The sequence below is a fragment of the Rattus norvegicus genome, chromosome 1 (assembly GCF_036323735.1).
Source record: "Rattus norvegicus strain BN/NHsdMcwi chromosome 1, GRCr8, whole genome shotgun sequence".
In the NCBI taxonomy this organism is placed as follows: Eukaryota; Metazoa; Chordata; class Mammalia; order Rodentia; family Muridae; genus Rattus; species Rattus norvegicus.
Window position 1 is genome coordinate 28,633,474 of NC_086019.1, and position 18,176 is coordinate 28,651,649.

The window sequence follows — 18,176 nt, forward strand, 5'->3', positions numbered from 1 at the left end:
CACGGGCCGAGACAGGCAGATTGTGGGAGCTCACTGGGCCATCAGCTTAGCTAAAATAGTGAACATCCAGGTCATTAAGAGACACTCATCAAGGTAATAAGGCAGATAGAAATAAAGAAGGTACTGATGTTCTTCTCTGGTCCCCTCTAGACTTCCATGAATATAATTGGGCACAAGCATCCATTTACATACTCACATACTTGTAACACACACACACACGCGCACACACACACACACACACACACACACACACACACACACGCACACACAAATCCCATTTCCCAAGACACATCTAAGGGCAATGCAAGGCCCTGCCACTAAGCCAGCTAAGTTAAAGCAAGTTGCTTCTTATTTCAATGGAACTGGAAGACAAAAGCTCTTAGGTCATCTCTACCCTTAAAAGTCTTTGCTTCTCTGGATTGAAGTTGCTGCTACAGGAGGCCCCCACAGACCCCCGTAACTGAATCTTGGCTCTGTGTGTGCACAGCATAGAGTTTTTTTGTCTACCGTGGTCTTGACTCTGGCAAACTTTATTTAACAGCTGTTTGTGCAGAGTTTCCTATTACTTTTCCCACTACTTCCAGAGAGAAATTGTTGAATCTAGCTTGCCATGCCTCACCCACATTGCTCAGCGGACCATTGCTAACGGGAGCCATTCAATATCTTAGTAGGCAGGAAACAAACAAATCCTGCAATGATTAATAAAGGCAGATTTATCTATTGTCAGCATGTAAAGCACAGCTCTGTGAGTAATCTGACCCATGGCTCTTTAGTTTCGTTATTAGATTATTCCCACTACCAGTCGCAGCTACCCACACACGCATCCCTATCTGCCTAGTCCCTAGTGTGCTGTTCTCAATCCACACACTATAAAACAGGAGAAAAAGCATTTCAGGGTTAAAATTAAAATACAGATATCCTTTCCCCAGTTGATCCCTCCAAAATAACTTTATGGTTAAAACTTTTAGGTTTTGTTCAAAACTCCATTGTCTTAACCAGAGTCAGTGCACATAAACAAAATTTAGCAACATATCAGTTCCCGTGATTTTCCAGGGACACCATTTGAACGCTAGAAAGAGCCACTTTCCTCTGCTAGCCCTCTGGCGTAACAATTTTATTTCCATTACACTGAGAGGATCGAAGTACTAAGATCTGTTTTCCTAAGGTTCTGCATTAAGAAACTGCATAATGAGACTGTCTTAAAATGTGGGTTACACAGCAAACAAAAGATAAGGAGTTGCAGATTTGAAAGTATGATGAATGATGTTTTTTAAGAACAAATGTCCTACCAGATATACAAACCCTATAAATTCCACTGCGCAAGTGGTAGTCAACTAGAAAGTACTCCCTCTCTCAGATTTAAACTGCTGGTTTGTATTAGAATTACCAAAGCCTTTCAAATGCTAACAACTAAGTCATGGCAATTTTTAAACTTCAATTTTCTGCCATGTGTGTGCATAAATACTTATATTTGTAGAATGACATACGTACATGCCCACATAAATCATTTATGTATTTTTAGTAACATTTTGTCTTCTGCAGTGAGGCTTTCTAATCGTTCTGGTCTCATATCTTGCGAGTGCTGGGAGTTTGGATTCATAAATTGATAGATAATGTTCTCAATTAAAAGTGGCATGGAAACACAGAGTATGCCTTTCCTGCACAGGCAACGCACAGTGTGCTGCTGGTCCATATGCTGCAGCTAGGCTTGGAGCTATCTGTAAAGTCCCATGACATGCTGTTGCTAAAGTGTCATGGTTCTGATCAATAAATAATTCAGTCTCTCTACAAACTGTTGTTTTCTTTATAGTATTTATTTGCTAGAAATACAATGGTCTATTCAGCAGAACACCAGCTCCTTCTCTTTACAAATGCCTAGTGTAGTATTTCCAATATAGTCCCAAGCTATTAAATGATTTTGATGCCTCAAACCAGAAGACATAAAGTACCATGCTTTGTGTTTAACCAACAGATACAGAGAACTAGCCAAAGACTTATCTAGTAGAACAAATTTAGCTCTGTCTAGGATGAAAAACAAACAAACAAAAAAGTGCGGTTTTTTTTTCTTTGTTTCTTAAACATATTTCAACAGGTTTATAAAATACCCGGGTCTGAAAATAGCTTGTACTTTTCCCTTCACAGTAAATCTAAAATTAGTGAGTTATTTTCAGTCAATAACGAGTTTTCTTTTCAGAGCCACCTACCAAGTTGGTGATATGGTGAGGGTATGAATGTAAACATATCTAATTGAAATGTTCCGACAGATATGGTAAGAAAATGTAGACATTCATTAGTATTCTGTGGGCAAATAATTTTAATGTTTCCATGGTCGTTAATATTTCGAAATGTTTTACTTTCTTCTGGTAATGCCAGCCTAGCAGACTCAGGAATCTTTATCTCCTGTGGTTTGCTTCTTGAAAGTGAAAGCAAGCATTTTTGCTGCAGAGAATCCCTACTTGTTGGAGCATCACTGAGACCCTGGTTCTGTTAAAGTTAATTAATTAATCCTCTCAGCTTATCCAATGGTTTGTTCAGCCATTTATTTTCATGGAAACATCCTGCCAGTGTTACTTTTTCTGCTATACCTAATCCAGATACTTTAGGAACGAATTTTAAACAAGGAAAAATAATTGTTTCAAATAATTCAACTTTTCAAACCAGTAACCTAGGTAGCCAGGCAATTTGGCTAGAGAACAGTTGCTGGATGAAGCTTCTTTATTTTTTGAAATGCTGTGTGCTCACTTTTTTTATTATAAAAATTAGAAGTTCATTATGGTTCTCTTCCGCCTTGGCTACCAGGATGCTCTAGACTGCGAGGGCCCATTCACAGCGAGTTCTTTCCTGCTTTGTGCTCAGGCTTAGTCACTTCGTATCTTCACAGCCTCGTCATGTTGTTTATTCTATTAACCCACTGTAACTAAACTCTGTTTATGAGACAAAGTAGGGAGTTCATTGCTTTTGATGAGCAATTCATCCCTAGCCATCCATTATGCACCCACCACATGTGAGGCATCATTTCAGAAGATGGAGATAGTTAAGAATCATTTTCATGAGAAAAGTGAACATATTTCCCTGAGTCTATAAAAGAGAGGAGGGGAAGACCTGCTAGTCAAACCAGCATCGAGGACAGAGAAATTTATAGACATCCCTTTACAGAAAAACCTGTTGTTATCAATTTGGCCTCCTGGAAGAATTTAGTGAATAGAGTGAGTGCTGCCATCCTCTGACTATTGCTTACTTGGGTATGGAAAACTCATTCCTTGCTGCCTAACCCTCTTTTCAAGGCAGTCTTCGCCCTTGGGCCTGGGCTGAGTGCTAAAAACACTAAGCCCTCAGGAAGGAAAGGCTTTTAAGTAGATCGTCCCTTTGTGGCACAAATCAGCCTAAATAACACAATTTCCAGGAAAGGGAGTTTGGGGTCTTGGGTTTCCTCCCTTGCAGTCTTTGATATTGTAACAGGCAATCAGCACGGAGGAGGGCTAGCCATAAATACCATTCACACTGTGCAGCTTACCTGGCAAGAATACTTGCTAAACAGGAACATTGTCCAAGAGACGATTTCAAGATTGGTGGGCTTGGACTTCCCCTTGCTTTCAGCTTTGTGTTGTTTTACTGGTTTGGCTATTCATGTCACAAAGTGACCCTAGACTGGCCTGCTTGCTGCCTGCCTGAGGTTGAAAAAGGGTATTGAAATTTACAAGGATCTTGCCCTTGGCCCCCACTCCCAGGGCACAGCATTCTCACACTTTTTAAGATGGTGCCTGCTCACAATAGCCCTGTAGTTCGGCAAGAGGGCTCAACAAGGCTGCCCACAGATGTGCTTATCACCTGCCTGGCAATTGCAAACGCCCTTCCTCTGAGAGGGTGGGGAGGAAAGGGGACCAGGACAGAGACTGACTTCTGGGTGTTTACATTTCATAAGGGGCAAAGCCCTGGGCTTCCCAGTTTGAATTGTGTACATGTAGACTTCTCAGACTATCATAAAGCTCTTTAAATAACAGAATTGCCCTAACTTCACACACACACACACACACACACACACACACACACACACACCTTGCAAATGTTCCAGTAGTTCATGCTTTGTTTTGTTTTGTTTTAGAAACTGAGCAGCATCTCAACTCCAATAAAGAAAACACCACCACAGGACTTCCATTGAGAGCAGAAGGCAGGGTTGGGGATTTAGCTCAGTGGTAGAGCATTTGCCTAACAATCGCAAGGCCCTGGGTTTGGTCCTCAGCTCCCTGGAGGAAAAAAAAGAGAGAGAGAGCAGAAGGCAGCCATATATATATATATATATATATATATATATATATATATATATATATATATATATATATGTATGTATGTATATATCCAATTCATTCCAAACGTTCTTCAAGAGATTTTTAGAAAAGTGGCAAAGAAATCACTTCTTTAGTTTGTGTGCTAAAATTTCCAGTTTAGGGGGCAAGGTAAGACTTGCTCAAGATCACCAAATTTAATGTAAGTAGAAGAACTCACAATGTAATATACATGTAGATGGTCAGGAGGTATAACAAAATGACTACATTTGGTCCTCTGAAATCTCTGCTTTCCCCAAGATCCTCTCCTATTCAGTGAGCTAAATCACTTAAGCACCAGGGACCAGATGACCAATTTAGGGAGGGTGGGGAGTCTACATCTCTCTTTTCCCTTTAGATTTGCTGGCCTGGTCTTACTTTCCTAATGGCATTTCGTTTCTAGGTCAGTCCCTCCTCCCTGTATCTATTGGTCTAATTATCCCATTGTTCAAATCTTTCAAAAGGAAAGAAAAGCAGATTGCTCTGCGCAAAGAATGTCTTTTCTTCTACCCTGGTTCTTAGTAAGCGTTCCAGTAACTCTTTCTGAAACCAGTGTTACAGAGAGGAGATGGGGCTTAAAGTCCCAAGAAAGAAAACTTTCTTTCTCCCTGTCTATGCCACCCCAGTTCTTCCTGCTCCATCCACGCTAGTGTTTTGTGTTTTGTTTTTTTTTAAATAGGCTGAAGCACTTGCAAGTTTGTTCAGTTTCTACCTCTGACCCAGACGTAGGACATAGAAAAGGCGCCTAGGCAGGCGACAGGAAAAAAGGATGCTTGAGAATAACCGATATAAAAGAAAACCACTCTAATTGGGATTAAGTATTTCAAAGATTAACAAGCGAGCTCTGTGGAGTCTTTAAAATATTGTCTTTTGCCTTATTCATTCTTCTTTACACACACGTTTGGTGTACCAGGCTCTATTCTATAATGCTTTTAATATATGACCCTTGTTGATTAAAAAGCTTTCAAACCAACATTAAATCCGTGCGTGCTTTCCGAACGTCTCCGACATACTCTTTTATGACGCGGCACGGCGGTTAAGCCTTCAAAGACAAAATGGAAAAACTTTCACCCGTTGCTACTTTATAACAAGCAAACCATTTCCCGGTGCAATTTTTCGCAACCATTATAATTAAATGCACTAGTGTAGCGAGAAAAAAAAAATCTCTTAGAGTTGTCCCACCCCAGCCCCACACTCCTATAATGATTTCAGGTTTTGCTTCGGGCGTTTGGAAGATCCCACTAATTCTCTCGTGTGCTCTAATTCTCTCGTGTGCTCCTGTGGCAAACCTTAATTTCAAGGGGTGGGGGAGTGAAGCAGCCACTGGGCGCTGGGAACTCTCACTCTGGGCCCCTACTCTAGCTGGGAAAGAGAGGCCTGGAGAGCTCACACTCAGCTGGATAACCAGTGCTGAAACACTGGATAACCACAGGGTGCAGTTCTGAATTGCGCAGGGCAAGCGGCCTCAGGCCGCCTTCTCTGTACCCGGGCAAAAGCCCGGCTGTCCCTGAGCACACAGACGCCGGCCCAGAGACTGAGTGCCGAGCTGGGGAGTCTGCCACCCACGGTTCTGTGGTCCAGCAGCGCTGACCCCATCCGCCTCGCCAGGCCCCGCCCGGTCCCCGATGACCCAGTGATTTGCCTGGAGTTGAGTTTCAGAAGTCAGGACAGAAAGTTTCAGATTTCTGTTCACACGGTCGTTGAAGGCACCGCGGTGAGGACCGCACAAAAGAGACCAGGGCCTGTAGAGAAGGGGTTTTGTGTTTTAAGGACACGCTGGCTGCAGGTCCTTGGCGTTACTCTGGCTCCTTCCCACTCTCCATCAACCCAATCTGCGCCCAGTCCCGTCTTCTGCTGTCTCTTTTCTCTTGTCCTTTTCCTCCGCACGAGTCTAGTGTAACCAGGGAATGAAGTTTGGAAACGGTGCCTTAGTTAGATTTCCAGGAATATAATTATCTGTGTAAGGTGGAGGGTCCTGGTGATTGATGGATGTCTCTTTCTCAATGGCTTTTTTTCCACAAAGCACAAAGCGGGCCCAGAGAGCATCATGTGGACTCTCTCGCTGGACCCCCACCAACCCACCCAGTGCTGCAGCGCCAGACGGTCCAGAGCACTCCCGGAGACTGTCTTGCTCACTTCCTGAGCTCATGGAAAAGTCGACAGAGTCTGCTCAAAAGCCCCACCGTAAGCAGGGAGACAGCAACTTGAAAATAGTCTGTAAACTCACCTAGAATTTACACAACCCATGCTGTCCCTCCACTGAGAACAAGTGAGCACCGGTAAACTTTACAAAACAAATTCAGTGTACACCTAAGTACGAATCTTCTCGTCCCGATGCTAAAGAACTCCGTGACTGCATACACCTGAGAAGTTGGAGGAATGACTGGGACAAATATTTAATTTGGATAATCCAAGTCCAAAAACTCGAAAACCTACTCAGATTTGTGTCCTAAAATTCCCCGCTTCCCATCAGTAGGAAAGACACCACTCAAGCCTACCATTTACTCTGATAGTTTACAACCCCTCCCTCCAGTTTCTGTGGCCAGGGACACAAAGGAAGTAGCCGAAAGGTGGCAAATCCAACAACGCACCGGGCCAACCTCCTGCGGTTAGGCACCTGGACCCGTAGGCGGACGTCCTATCTGCCCACAACCCAGAGGCTCTGAAGCTGGCGGGGTGAAAAAGTAACTTTGACTTAAACCTTTCAAAATCCCCTGAGGGTCTGGTCATGACCGCTCTGGTCAGCCACTCATCAGCTTGGGTCCAGAGCGGGGACAGCCCAGAGGGGTGGGTCGCCGAGCCTGGCACCCCCACTCCCACCCCCGACGTCACACACGCTCACTCGCGCTCAGCCACACGCTAGCGGTTATTCTTTAAAACTAGGGTAGAAACTTGGCGGGAGAGATCGCGGCTTGCACAGGAGAGCCCAAACCCCGGGAGCCCGCGCCTTAACACGCCCGCCCCGAGCTCTCGCGCCTGCGCCGGCTCCCGCCGCAGTAAGTCAGCGCCAGCGCTCCACTCAGGGCTCCCAGGTGCGCGGCCGCGTTCCCACGCCTCTGCCGACGCCTCTCGGCGGCCATTGGCCAGTGAGGGCCCGCCTCTCCATATTAGCCAATAGAAAGCCAGACGTTCCCAGGGAGGCGGGGACTGGAGAGTGGCACAGGCCCGCAAGCGAAGAAGCCGAGGGGCCCCGCCCGCGCGGGGGGGCGTGGCCAGCGCCGGCTCTTGCGCCTGGGCTGCGGCGTGGGAAAGAGCCTCCAGGAGCCGACCGCGCCGCCGGGGGAGCGGCGCCAGCAGAAGCGGGGCGGGGAGGGAGGGAGGAGGCCCGCGAGGAGCTCAGGGTGTCCGTAGCTCTTCTTTTTCGCCGCGATGAAGCGCCCTTGCGAGGAGACGACCTCTGAAAGCGACCTAGACGAGACCATCGACGTGGGGAGCGAGAACAATTACTCCGGGTGAGCTCAAAGAAGCGGGAGAGTGTCCGGGGAGCTTCGGGTGGAGCGGAGACCGTTGTCCCCGGGAAGTGGGTGCTCGTCGAGCTAGAGTCAGGATGGGGTGAGAGATGGGTTCTCATTAGGCGTGGGACGCGACTGGAAGGGAACTGGACCTGAGTGTGCAGGAGTTGGCGAGGGAGGGTCCCCGGCTGTCAGCGTCGGGCACGGGTACTGGCACGTCCGGGCGACGCCCCCGGTACTGGAACTGTATTTAGGGACAGTTCCAAAATAGGTCAGGAGGAAAGAAAAACAACTGGATTTCTGTTTTGAGAGAAACTGGTATCGCGACTTGAGTTTTTGAGGAGTTAAAGCTAAACAGGCTGAGCTGCGTAGGTTGACAGAGGGTGATCTTGCTGATCCACCCATGGGTGACAGAAGTAAGGAGCCGATGAGGCAGCATAGCTTTGACTGCTTGTCCTAAAGTCTCCAGAAGATCAGCGTTCTGATCACAGGAGACGGACCTCCCGTTTCCTGTGACAGCAAGATTACCCAGGCATTTTAGAGCCAAGGCGGGTCAAATGATAATTGCTTCTAATTGGCATGCCCAGAAGCACCTTAATTATTTATTTGCTGCTGTCACTCAAAGAATGAAATCCTTCCCGAATATAGAAAACTGGATTTATTTCACAGGCTTATTTTAAGACGCAAAAATCAAAGCCTGAAGAGCAAAAAAGATGCTGTTTATCAACTCTCTGGTTAAAGTATTCTTTTAAAAAAATGAAACTGCCGGAGGCTGTCATGTGAAAGGGTGAAATCGGTAGAGAAGGGGTGAGGAAGAAGGAGTTGGTTGATTTCGAATTAAGACCCAGAAGTGAGGCAGTGAGGTGGTAACGGAACTTCTAAAAACGAAAGAGAACACATAAGGAGACCTGGAGATTTTAAGACCCTCAAGAAGTATAGTACCTGTGAATGTCAGAGAGACCAAAAGTCCTAGGATAGTATGCATTAAGTGACCAACTACATAAGCAAGTAATCAGTTGACCTTTTTGTAAACTCAAGGTGGATTGTAACTTCTTGACTTAAGCTTAGTTTCAAGACTAGTGACACAGTTTCATTTTCAAAGTTAAAGCATACAAAGTACAAAGTGAAAAGCTAAATTTCGACTTCCCATCCAATGATATGGTCAGGATATTCATTTAAAGGACCAAGACTCAGAATCGGTTCTCCTTGGGTTATCGAATCTGAGTCGCTGACATTTTGGAATAGTACCGGTATTAGGATTTGTTTTAAAAGTTGCCTGTGGAGACACACTTGGCACGTGGGGCTCATGAACGTTCGATCAGAATGTCTGGCAAGAAGGGACCAAGAGGGACACATCCAGATGGATTGCTGACTTTTAAGGCATACATGAGGAGAAACAGGAGGCACTAATCCCTGACCTCTCACCCCAACTGGATATCATTATTTCGTTGCAGAACTCAAAAGTTCAGGTTCATTTTTGCCACGTGAATTGGCAGCAGAATTACACAGTAGCATTTTGAAAATCATGTTTACTTGTTTAGTGTATGTGCTAAGGAAGCTATGTATCACTGTCGCTGTCGGTTCTGTTTGTGGAGGTCCAAGTGGTTCTTCCCCTTGTGTCCTGTGAGTCCAAGGGGTGGACCTCAGGCAAGATGATCAAACTTTGTGGCCAATTGCCTGAACTTGCTAAGCTGTCTGAAGGCTTCATTAACATGTTTAAGGTAAAATTACTATCTGGAAACTAAAATAAAGCCCCCAAATAGCATAGCTATGAAAAATCAACAGACAGAAAATAATATAATTCTCAGTCAATCAGAAAATTAATGGGTGCTGTGAAGAGGGGTGGGAAAGGGGGATTATTACATTAATACAGCACCTGACTCGTCTTCCTCCTTCACAGGCACAGTGCAAGCTCAGTGATGAGGTCCAATTCACCTACAACCACCTCTCAGATTATGGCAAGAAAGAAAAGGAGAGGGGTAGGTGACCCCCCCCCTTATGTCCTGTAACTAAGCATGTGTGTCACTGCTGTCATTTTCTTACTTGGATAATTGTTCTATATATGTACCCTTAGATTTTTGTTTTGCTTTCTTTGGGCTAGATCATAGAAAAAAGGCGTCGGGATCGAATAAATAACAGTTTATCTGAATTGAGAAGACTAGTGCCAACAGCTTTTGAAAAACAAGTAAGTTATCCACCCCCACCCCCACCCCCCTAAAAAAAACAAAAACAGTTCAAAGCATCTGATTTTCTCATCTGGGAATGTGGATCCTTCTTCTTGAAGCTCATTAAAATAATGGTGTGTGCTCTGTGCACCCTGATCCGGCATAGAACAGCTATTTCAATAAAATGCTTTGTTGTGGCAGAACTATTAAAAACATAATCCATCATGAAGTTGAAAACATTTCCATTTAGCTTATTTTCCCCTTAAGGGGAACAGTGTTCCTGCTTTCTCCGTTCTTTCCATGAAGCCAGTAGGAGTTTTGGTTAAAACTGTGCTGTATGTACTATTCTTGAAAAAAAAGTTTTGTATGTGAAATATTATTTTTCCCTCAAACTTTGAAAGTACCATTGTTTTTTTTTTTAAATCAAAGTTAAGGCAATAAGATTTCTATTTTGGTTTCCTAAATTATACTAATACAGATTATTTAGCAAGCTACTTTCATTTTTAATTCTTAGGTTAATAGAACATTGTTTGATTTGGAATATAATTTGGAAGTTTGGTAAAGAAAAAAATCAAACATAAATGTTGCTTTTCAAAGTTCAGGTACTTTTTACTTTAAAAAAAAGTAAAAAGCACTTGTCATTTGGGAAAGAGAAAACAAACAAACTACTTTCCTTTGTGGCTTTGGACGTACGTCTCTCGTTCTGCCTCTGTGGCAGATGCAGAGGCTTCTAAGAGCATATTTCCAAGTGTGTAGCCAAACTGGGTGCAAAACATCAGTTGATTGGTTATGCCATTTTTGTTGGTTTGTATACTTCGAGATTCTGCAAACATTGCAAACCAAGCCCCACAGAGGGCCTTTGGAGGCCACCCAAGGCCACCGTTGGCCACTTTCACAGCAGCTCCTCAGACATCTTCATGAACACGGTGAACAAGGACAAATGCAGGACATGCTACGCTACTCTTGACTCTACCCATTTAAGACGTAGAAAAATAGATACAAACTCTGCAATTCAGATGCCAAGGCTGTCTTTGATAGCTTACGTGTACTATAAATTATACTTCAGATTAGTGCACTGCAAATGAAAAATGGCAGTGACCTGTGTTGTTTGCTTGTTTACTTTTTTGAATGCAGAAATATCTACATTGTGACGCTGAGAAGCAGCCTGCTCTGATGATCATTTTCCTTAGTTTTGGTTTGTTAGGCTCTTCCCTTAAATATTGACTTAAACCTTAAGAGCTGGCCTCAGTCGTTTGGCAGCTAGTTGCTGTAAACACAAGCTTTCCAGTGTAGAGAGTCTGGCTGCCAACCCCAGTGAGCTGGCCCTGCCACAATTAGGGGAGAATACTCTTTAGAGACGCTGAAGAACTGACACTCCTGCTATTTACTGTTTGGTGATAATTAAAAAGAAAAAAAGTATAGGAAAAAAAAACATGTTGGTTTAATTATTCAGCTCCTCTAAGAAGTTAGGTAGAAGCCACAAAGCCCAAGTCACTATAAGTCGGGCATTTCTTTCAGTTGGTTTCCAAAGGTTGCTTTATTTAAGAAGGGGAACAATGAAAATGTATTTGCAAGACTATGTTTTTTGTGGGTTTTTATAAGGATTTTTTCTTCCAATAATTTACTTTTTTCACTTTACATCCACATCACAGCCCCCTCCCTCCTCCCTTCCCAGTCCCACCTTAAAGTCCTCCCCCATAATCCCCTGCCCTCCTTCTCAGTAAAAGAGAGCCCCATCCTGGACATCTAGTCCCAGCAGGACTAAGCAGGCCCTCTCCCTCTGAGGCCCAACCAGGTAGGGGAAGGGGATCCAATGGCAGGAAACAGAGTCAGAGACAGCCCCCACTCCACTCTTAGGAGACTCACATGAAGACCAAGCTGTTCATTTACCACAGGAAGATTCTACGAACACTTCTGATGATTGGTAGAGCCTTACACACAGAAGATGCTCCTTAAGTAAACTGCAGATTAGTCCTTTCTGATATGACCTTAGCATTCACAGCAACAACTGCTAGTGACTTTCAGCATCCTGTCCTGGTTTGTTTTCTTTACTGGTTATCTTAAAGACTCACTGGGACTTTTCTATTTTTGTATGTTCCACATTTGATGCTTTGTTATGGTACTAGATCCATATCCTCAAGAATTAATGTTCAACTGTTAAACTGCTGTAGGCTTTAATAGTAATGACAATAAAATGTCCCTTAAGAAAATATATCATTAATGAAGACAGAGTTCAAAGTTGAAGAGCTTTGCAGTTGGCATAGTGTTCGTAGGATGATTGTAGAAACATAATTCTTCTTACTATTTAATGAATCATCTCTTTGATGCCTTGCTCTGGTCTTTAGAAGTTACAAGTTAGTACCATCAGCTATGCTGTAATAAGTGAGGTTTTATATAAATTTTAGAATGAAGTTAGAGTCTGCCCAGATGACTCAGAGGTTAAGAGAATAAACTGTTCTTCTAGGGGGCACAAATTTGGGCTCAGCACCCACACTGGGTGACTCATAAACACTTTTAGTCTAGCTCCAATAGGTTCTGGTGCCTCTGACCTGAATAGGTCACACACACACTCGCGCGCACGCGCACACACACACACACACACACACACACACACGCACGCATACGCATGCATGCTCACAGAGAGAGAGACTCACACATACACATAGACACACACATACACAATTAAAATTTTTTCAATTCAAGTTTTTCCTGTGATAAAATTAAGCATAGAATTTTATAACAAGAGGCAAGATTGGAACTATAGAACTAAGTTTACTCTATAATGTTCCAAGACAGTTTCTGTAGAACTCATGAAACTTTCTTATTTGATTCTGAAGGGATCTGCCAAGTTGGAAAAGGCTGAAATTCTGCAAATGACAGTGGATCATTTGAAGATGCTCCAGGCAACAGGGGGGAAAGGTAAGGTTTGGTACCATTCTTCACCCCCTTCCTAACTTTCTCTTTTCTTCTTTCCCCTTCCTTCATAAGGAAGCCACCATTGAACATCCCTCTAACAAGCCGAGATAGGCAGCCCCAGATTAAAGCTCTGGAAGTCAATGCTAATGGCAGGATTGAACTCGTGGGAAAGAACTTCTAGAACAAAAGAACCACTTGACCCCAGGCTTGTGTTTGCTTTCATAATACTGTGGGAGTAAAGCTTCCTTCACACAGCCTGGTTGGACATTTCTTTGGGGTTTGAGAAGTTCATGCTAGAATCTGTACAGAAAAACAAAACAAATACACAAACATCTAGATATGACCAAGGCTGGGGTGCACTGCTCTCCTCTCTCACTTTCCTTCAACCCAGGCTGGAGCCGGATAATTTAGCCATTTAAGGGAAATGACTCAAGAATGACTTTTGTCACTGTTGCACAGACCATTTTGGCCTTTCTTGACTTTACACCAACCACAACATTTGAAGTACAGCTACTAAATCTCTACTAGAAATGTCAACAGAACAGGCTCTTCCTAGGGAGAGCTCACAGGAGCAGACATCTACGGATGCCATGGTAGAATGTCCTCTGTACTGGACAGTAGTACATCTGGAAGAATTGTCAGGTCAGAACGAGACCCTCACGGTAAAACAACAAACAAAAAAGGATGAAATCATGAGAGTCATAATACTCATTCAGATTCCTTATCCCCCTTGCACTCCAGTCCGACTTTAAGTTGCCCTCTTAGCTTCATGGCTCTTCAAGGCTGCCCTTGATATCCATCTCAGCCATGTTTATTGACAACTGAGCAGAGAGAGAAAGCTTCAAGGTGTAAGTGCTGAGACTGAAGGCTGAAGGTCTCTAAGATGCAACCTAGGCTTCCTCTACACAGTCTAGGGCCCTAGGTCTGTACAAGGCAGGGTCAGGACATGGAATTAAAGGATCTGAAAACTGACAGAACATGTGGCAGGAGAAGAGACTGCTGTACACGATGTCTATAATCCACCTTAGGTCACAAAGTCCCAAGAAACTGTCTCAAACCAAGGACAATCAGTATAGAATGTAAATATTCTTGTAATGTAGAAGCCAATGGTTAGATCTTAGAAGTCAGTTATCCCACCCAACTTGGCTGCAACCTTTGACCTGAGTTGGAAGTAACCTGCTGGTCTTCAAGGGTTAAGCTAGCAGCATGTGCTCCACAGGTCCTGAGTAGGGTAGGGTGACTGTCTCTAACCTGCTACCTTGGGATTCCAGTAGAGCCGTGAAGTTAGATGTGGTCAAGGAAGGCCATGGATTACTCTGCTTTCTCTCAAGTTGGTACCCATGAGGTAAAGAATTGCTGCCCAAGGCTCAAATATTTGGCATGCATTGTACTTCTAAAGAGTAAGGTTGTCCTTATAGCAAGTTTTTTATTACTTCATATCCGTGACTACTTGAGCAGTCCTCAATGCTCCCCTGACATTTCCAATCATAAGCCATACAAGTTGCCTGACTGCTGGGTCCCTAGAGAGGCCATCCCAGGAAGAATGTGTAGGTCTTGAACAAGAGGGGCCACCAGTGTTTGCTCACCTGCTCAGACTCCCAGGTGTCTCTAAGGAAGGGCATGGTCTCTAAGGTACTTGCATGATAGTAACTTCGGTTCTCCAGTTCATTAGCTCCGAACTCATCCTCTCTGAGCCCCAGTTTCTCTCTGAGGCCCACTTTTATCCTCTGTAACATAGAGAAAAAGATGAAGGGCTTCTCACAGGTGGTTGTAAGTCAATTTGCTTGAAGCCGAGAATCCTGCGCTGGTACAGGGTAGTGGTTATGGGCGCGTGTTATTTTGGCTCAGGACCCACTTATATGAGACAGCTGCTCATCATCATTTCCCTCTGCTTCCAACAGTAGAATAGGAATTACATAGTTCCTACCCCTTACGATGCAATAAGACCCAGCCATATGCAGTCACATAGCAAGCAAAGGTCACATGTCACTTACTTTACAACCACCAGTGAAATTCAAAGAAGTTAATGTGTTCCTTTAAGTCTGTCACAAGATTATAATAGTTTCCTAGGGGAAGCCCAAATTCTTAATTTTTTCAGTGTCTTTCGACTATGATCAATACCTCCCTCCTTTTGAGAAAGTCAGAAGGTCAAGCCTGAAGGGGACTCTAAAGACTCTTGTGTGGAATCCTTCCATGGAGGCAACCTCCTGAAGAACAACTTTTTCTCCTAATCCCAGGGACTTTCCTAATTACTGCTCTGGGGTCCAGGAGTGAAAACCAGTTTTATTGCTGAAACTTCATTATAGTCTCTTGTTCAGCTTAGTGCTGTTTCTGTTTTTGCTCTGTCAAAGGATAAAATGATACATTGTAAATGCTTTAGATGAAAAAAATCTATTTTGGATTAGAGAGGTACTCAGAGGCAGAGTGTATAGGTCCTGGGTCCTATCCTGGAAAAGCCAACTCCCTGAGACTTTTTCTATTTCAAAAGAAAAAAAACAAAACAAAACATATTGTACTAAACCTAAGACACCCCCTCCCAGTCCCGGAGGAATTCGAAACATGAATGCCCCTATTTTATTCTCTCTTATTGTGACATTTCAACCCTAGTTTAACTCCAGCCCTGCTAAAGTTGTTGTGCATGCCACTTGTAGAGTATCCTTTCTCTACTCCTGAAAAAAAAAATAACATAGTAGCCATTGTGTTTTCAGAAAGAGTCAACCCACCTCTAGAGAACACAAGAGTGGAACCTAAGCGGGTAGTTGTTCTTCAAAGCCATATCATTTTCCCCTCTTTTGCTCCCTCACCTCTGACTCGCCTCAACCCTTCTTTAGGCTACTTTGACGCCCATGCCCTTGCCACGGACTTTATGAGCATTGGATTCCGAGAATGCTTGACAGAAGTGGCGAGGTACCTAAGCTCTGTGGAAGGCCTTGACCCTTCGGACCCACTACGCGTGCGCCTTGTCTCTCATCTCAGCACCTGTGCCTCCCAGCGGGAGGCAGCAGTGATGACATCCTCCATGTCCCACCACCATCACCCCCTGCACCCTCACCACTGGGCAGCGGCCTTCCACCATCTCCCCACATCCCTGCTCCAACCCAATGGACTCCACACATCAGAGTCAACGCCATGTCGCCTATCCACGTCTTCAGAAGTGCCTCCTGCTCATGGCTCTGCCCTCCTCACAGCAACATTTGCCCATGCAGATTCTGCTCTTCGGATGCCATCAACGGGCACCGTCGCACCCTGCGTGCCACCTCTCTCCACCTCTCTCCTGTCTCTTTCAGCTACTGTGCATGCCGCAGCAGCAGCGGCCACCGCAGCTGCACACAGCTTCCCTCTGTCCTTCGCAGGGGCCTTTCCCATGCTCCCATCCAATGCAGCAGCAGCCGCCGCGGTTGCCGCTGCAACAGCAATCAGCCCACCGTTATCAGTGTCTGCAGCCTCCAGTCCTCAGCAGACAAGCAGTGGAACAAACAGTAAACCTTACCGACCCTGGGGGACAGAAGTTGGAGCCTTTTAAGTTATTCTTGAATCTCTTTGCAATAGTAACTGGTGTCCTCCGTTTCGGAATCAGCTTCAAACCTCTGCACCCGGACGGTAGTCATACAGATACGTCCAGATCTCCACAGCAGCAATAAAGCGATTTGAGAAGAAACTTCCCACAAATGGAAATGTAGTATTATTTTTTCCTTTGTTTAAGGCAGCTTGGCAACTGACATCAACAACTTGAAAGCCGCACACCGGTTTCCATTTAAACTTTCTTGGAAAATACACCGATGTTACCATCCAGTAGTGCATTTATACTCCTGATTTGGAAAAGAAAAAACCCCATAACTGAGTTCTCCTGATGCAGGAAGGGAGAAGAAAAAAAAAATACCATGTTTCCTAAGTGCCTGAACTAAGAAACATAATGTAGCACAAGGTCAGAAGGGTATAACCGTTAAGGTGAGAAAGGGAGAGTGCAGACAAGGTGTCGGGCTGCAGATACAGTGTTCTTTGGGAACCAGAAAGATGAATGAAAGTTAAGTTGAAAGACCTAGTTTTGTCTTTGTTTTCTTTATACAGACTTGCCAGGCAGTGACATTTAGCAGTGCACTGAAATAAAAATTCCCCCAGAGCCCCCATTAACAAGCATTTCTGGTCTGCCTTCAAGCTTCCGTACCTCTGGTGAGCCCTAGCTTAAAACGCTATGCTTCTTTATGTAAACTTACAGGTATACATGCACTAGAAGCAGTTACCTACTGTGTGCCCACCAGAGGTTCACTCACACGAACGGGAAAACTTCAGTTTGCCAGACTTTGGATTAATTTATTGTTTCACTTGGACTATGTTTATATATTTAACTTCTTCAGTTTTCTCCTGACAACATGTAATGTCTGTTCTTGTCTGTTTGGGGGTGGGGGGGGTGTTGCATTTTTGGAAGTAACGAGAGAAGGAGAGATGATATGGAAGGGAAAAGCTACATGATGTAAATGTCTTGGTCAAATCACAACGAATGTATGGAATGAGTTGTATATAAATTATTTTTGTCCATGCATAGACTAGTGCTACATAATGGTGTTTTGGTTTTGATTTTTTTTTATCTTAACAATGAAATAATCTCTTAAGACATTGAAATTGAGCACATGAGATTTTATATTTGAAAGAATAAGGCACAGCATGTATTCTTATGCACTTCGTTTCTCTGCTGTGTGGAGAAAGCAGTAAACAAGAGAATATTAAACATTATGCAAAGTTATACTCATAAATATGTTTTTAAAATTACTGTACCTAGTCTCTTCTGTATTACTTTGTAACTTTTTTCTATGCAAAAGTCTACGTGTCACTAATTAAATGACGTCCTTTTTGACTATTTCATGTGGATGAGTTGCTCCTCAGAATGGCAAGCTGACATTGCCTTTCATGTGAAGCTGCCTTTTACTAACTCCTTCAGCCATAGCTTTGTGCCATTGTTTCAAAAATCATTGAACTGGGGTTGGGGATTTAGCTCAGTGGCTAGGCAAGCGCAAGGCCCTGGGTTCGGTCCCCAGCTCCGAAAAAAAAGAAAAGAAAAAAAAAAATATCATTGAACTGATGGAATTCACATTTACTTTAAAATAAACTTTATAGAGCTTACGGATTAAAAGCAGGTAAGAATTGAAAAGGCAAAAAAAATGATCATTTTCCTCTACTTTCTGTTCCTTCTTATTTATTTATCTATTTATTGATTTATAGGCAGGGTCTCACTGTGTAGCTTCAGAGCTTGCTTGGCCTGAACATCCAGATCCTGCTGCCTCACACTGTCAGCAGGTGGCATCATTTAGTCATAACGTTCACTT

The 18,176-nt window shown here is 43.8% G+C and overlaps 1 protein-coding gene across 1 annotated transcript; it reads left to right on the top strand.

Moving 5' to 3' along the window:
* The first annotated feature begins 7,626 nt into the window (after positions 1 to 7,626).
* Hey2 (hes-related family bHLH transcription factor with YRPW motif 2) lies at positions 7,627 to 17,714 on the top strand. The gene is made up of 5 exons (NM_130417.1): positions 7,627 to 7,774; positions 9,675 to 9,753; positions 9,876 to 9,959; positions 12,777 to 12,858; positions 15,687 to 17,714. The coding sequence occupies exons 1-5, from the start codon at positions 7,692 to 7,694 to the stop codon at positions 16,376 to 16,378; spliced, it is 1,020 nt and encodes a 339-aa protein (NP_569101.1). The 5' UTR covers positions 7,627 to 7,691; the 3' UTR covers positions 16,379 to 17,714.
* Positions 17,715 to 18,176: the final 462 nt, after the last annotated feature.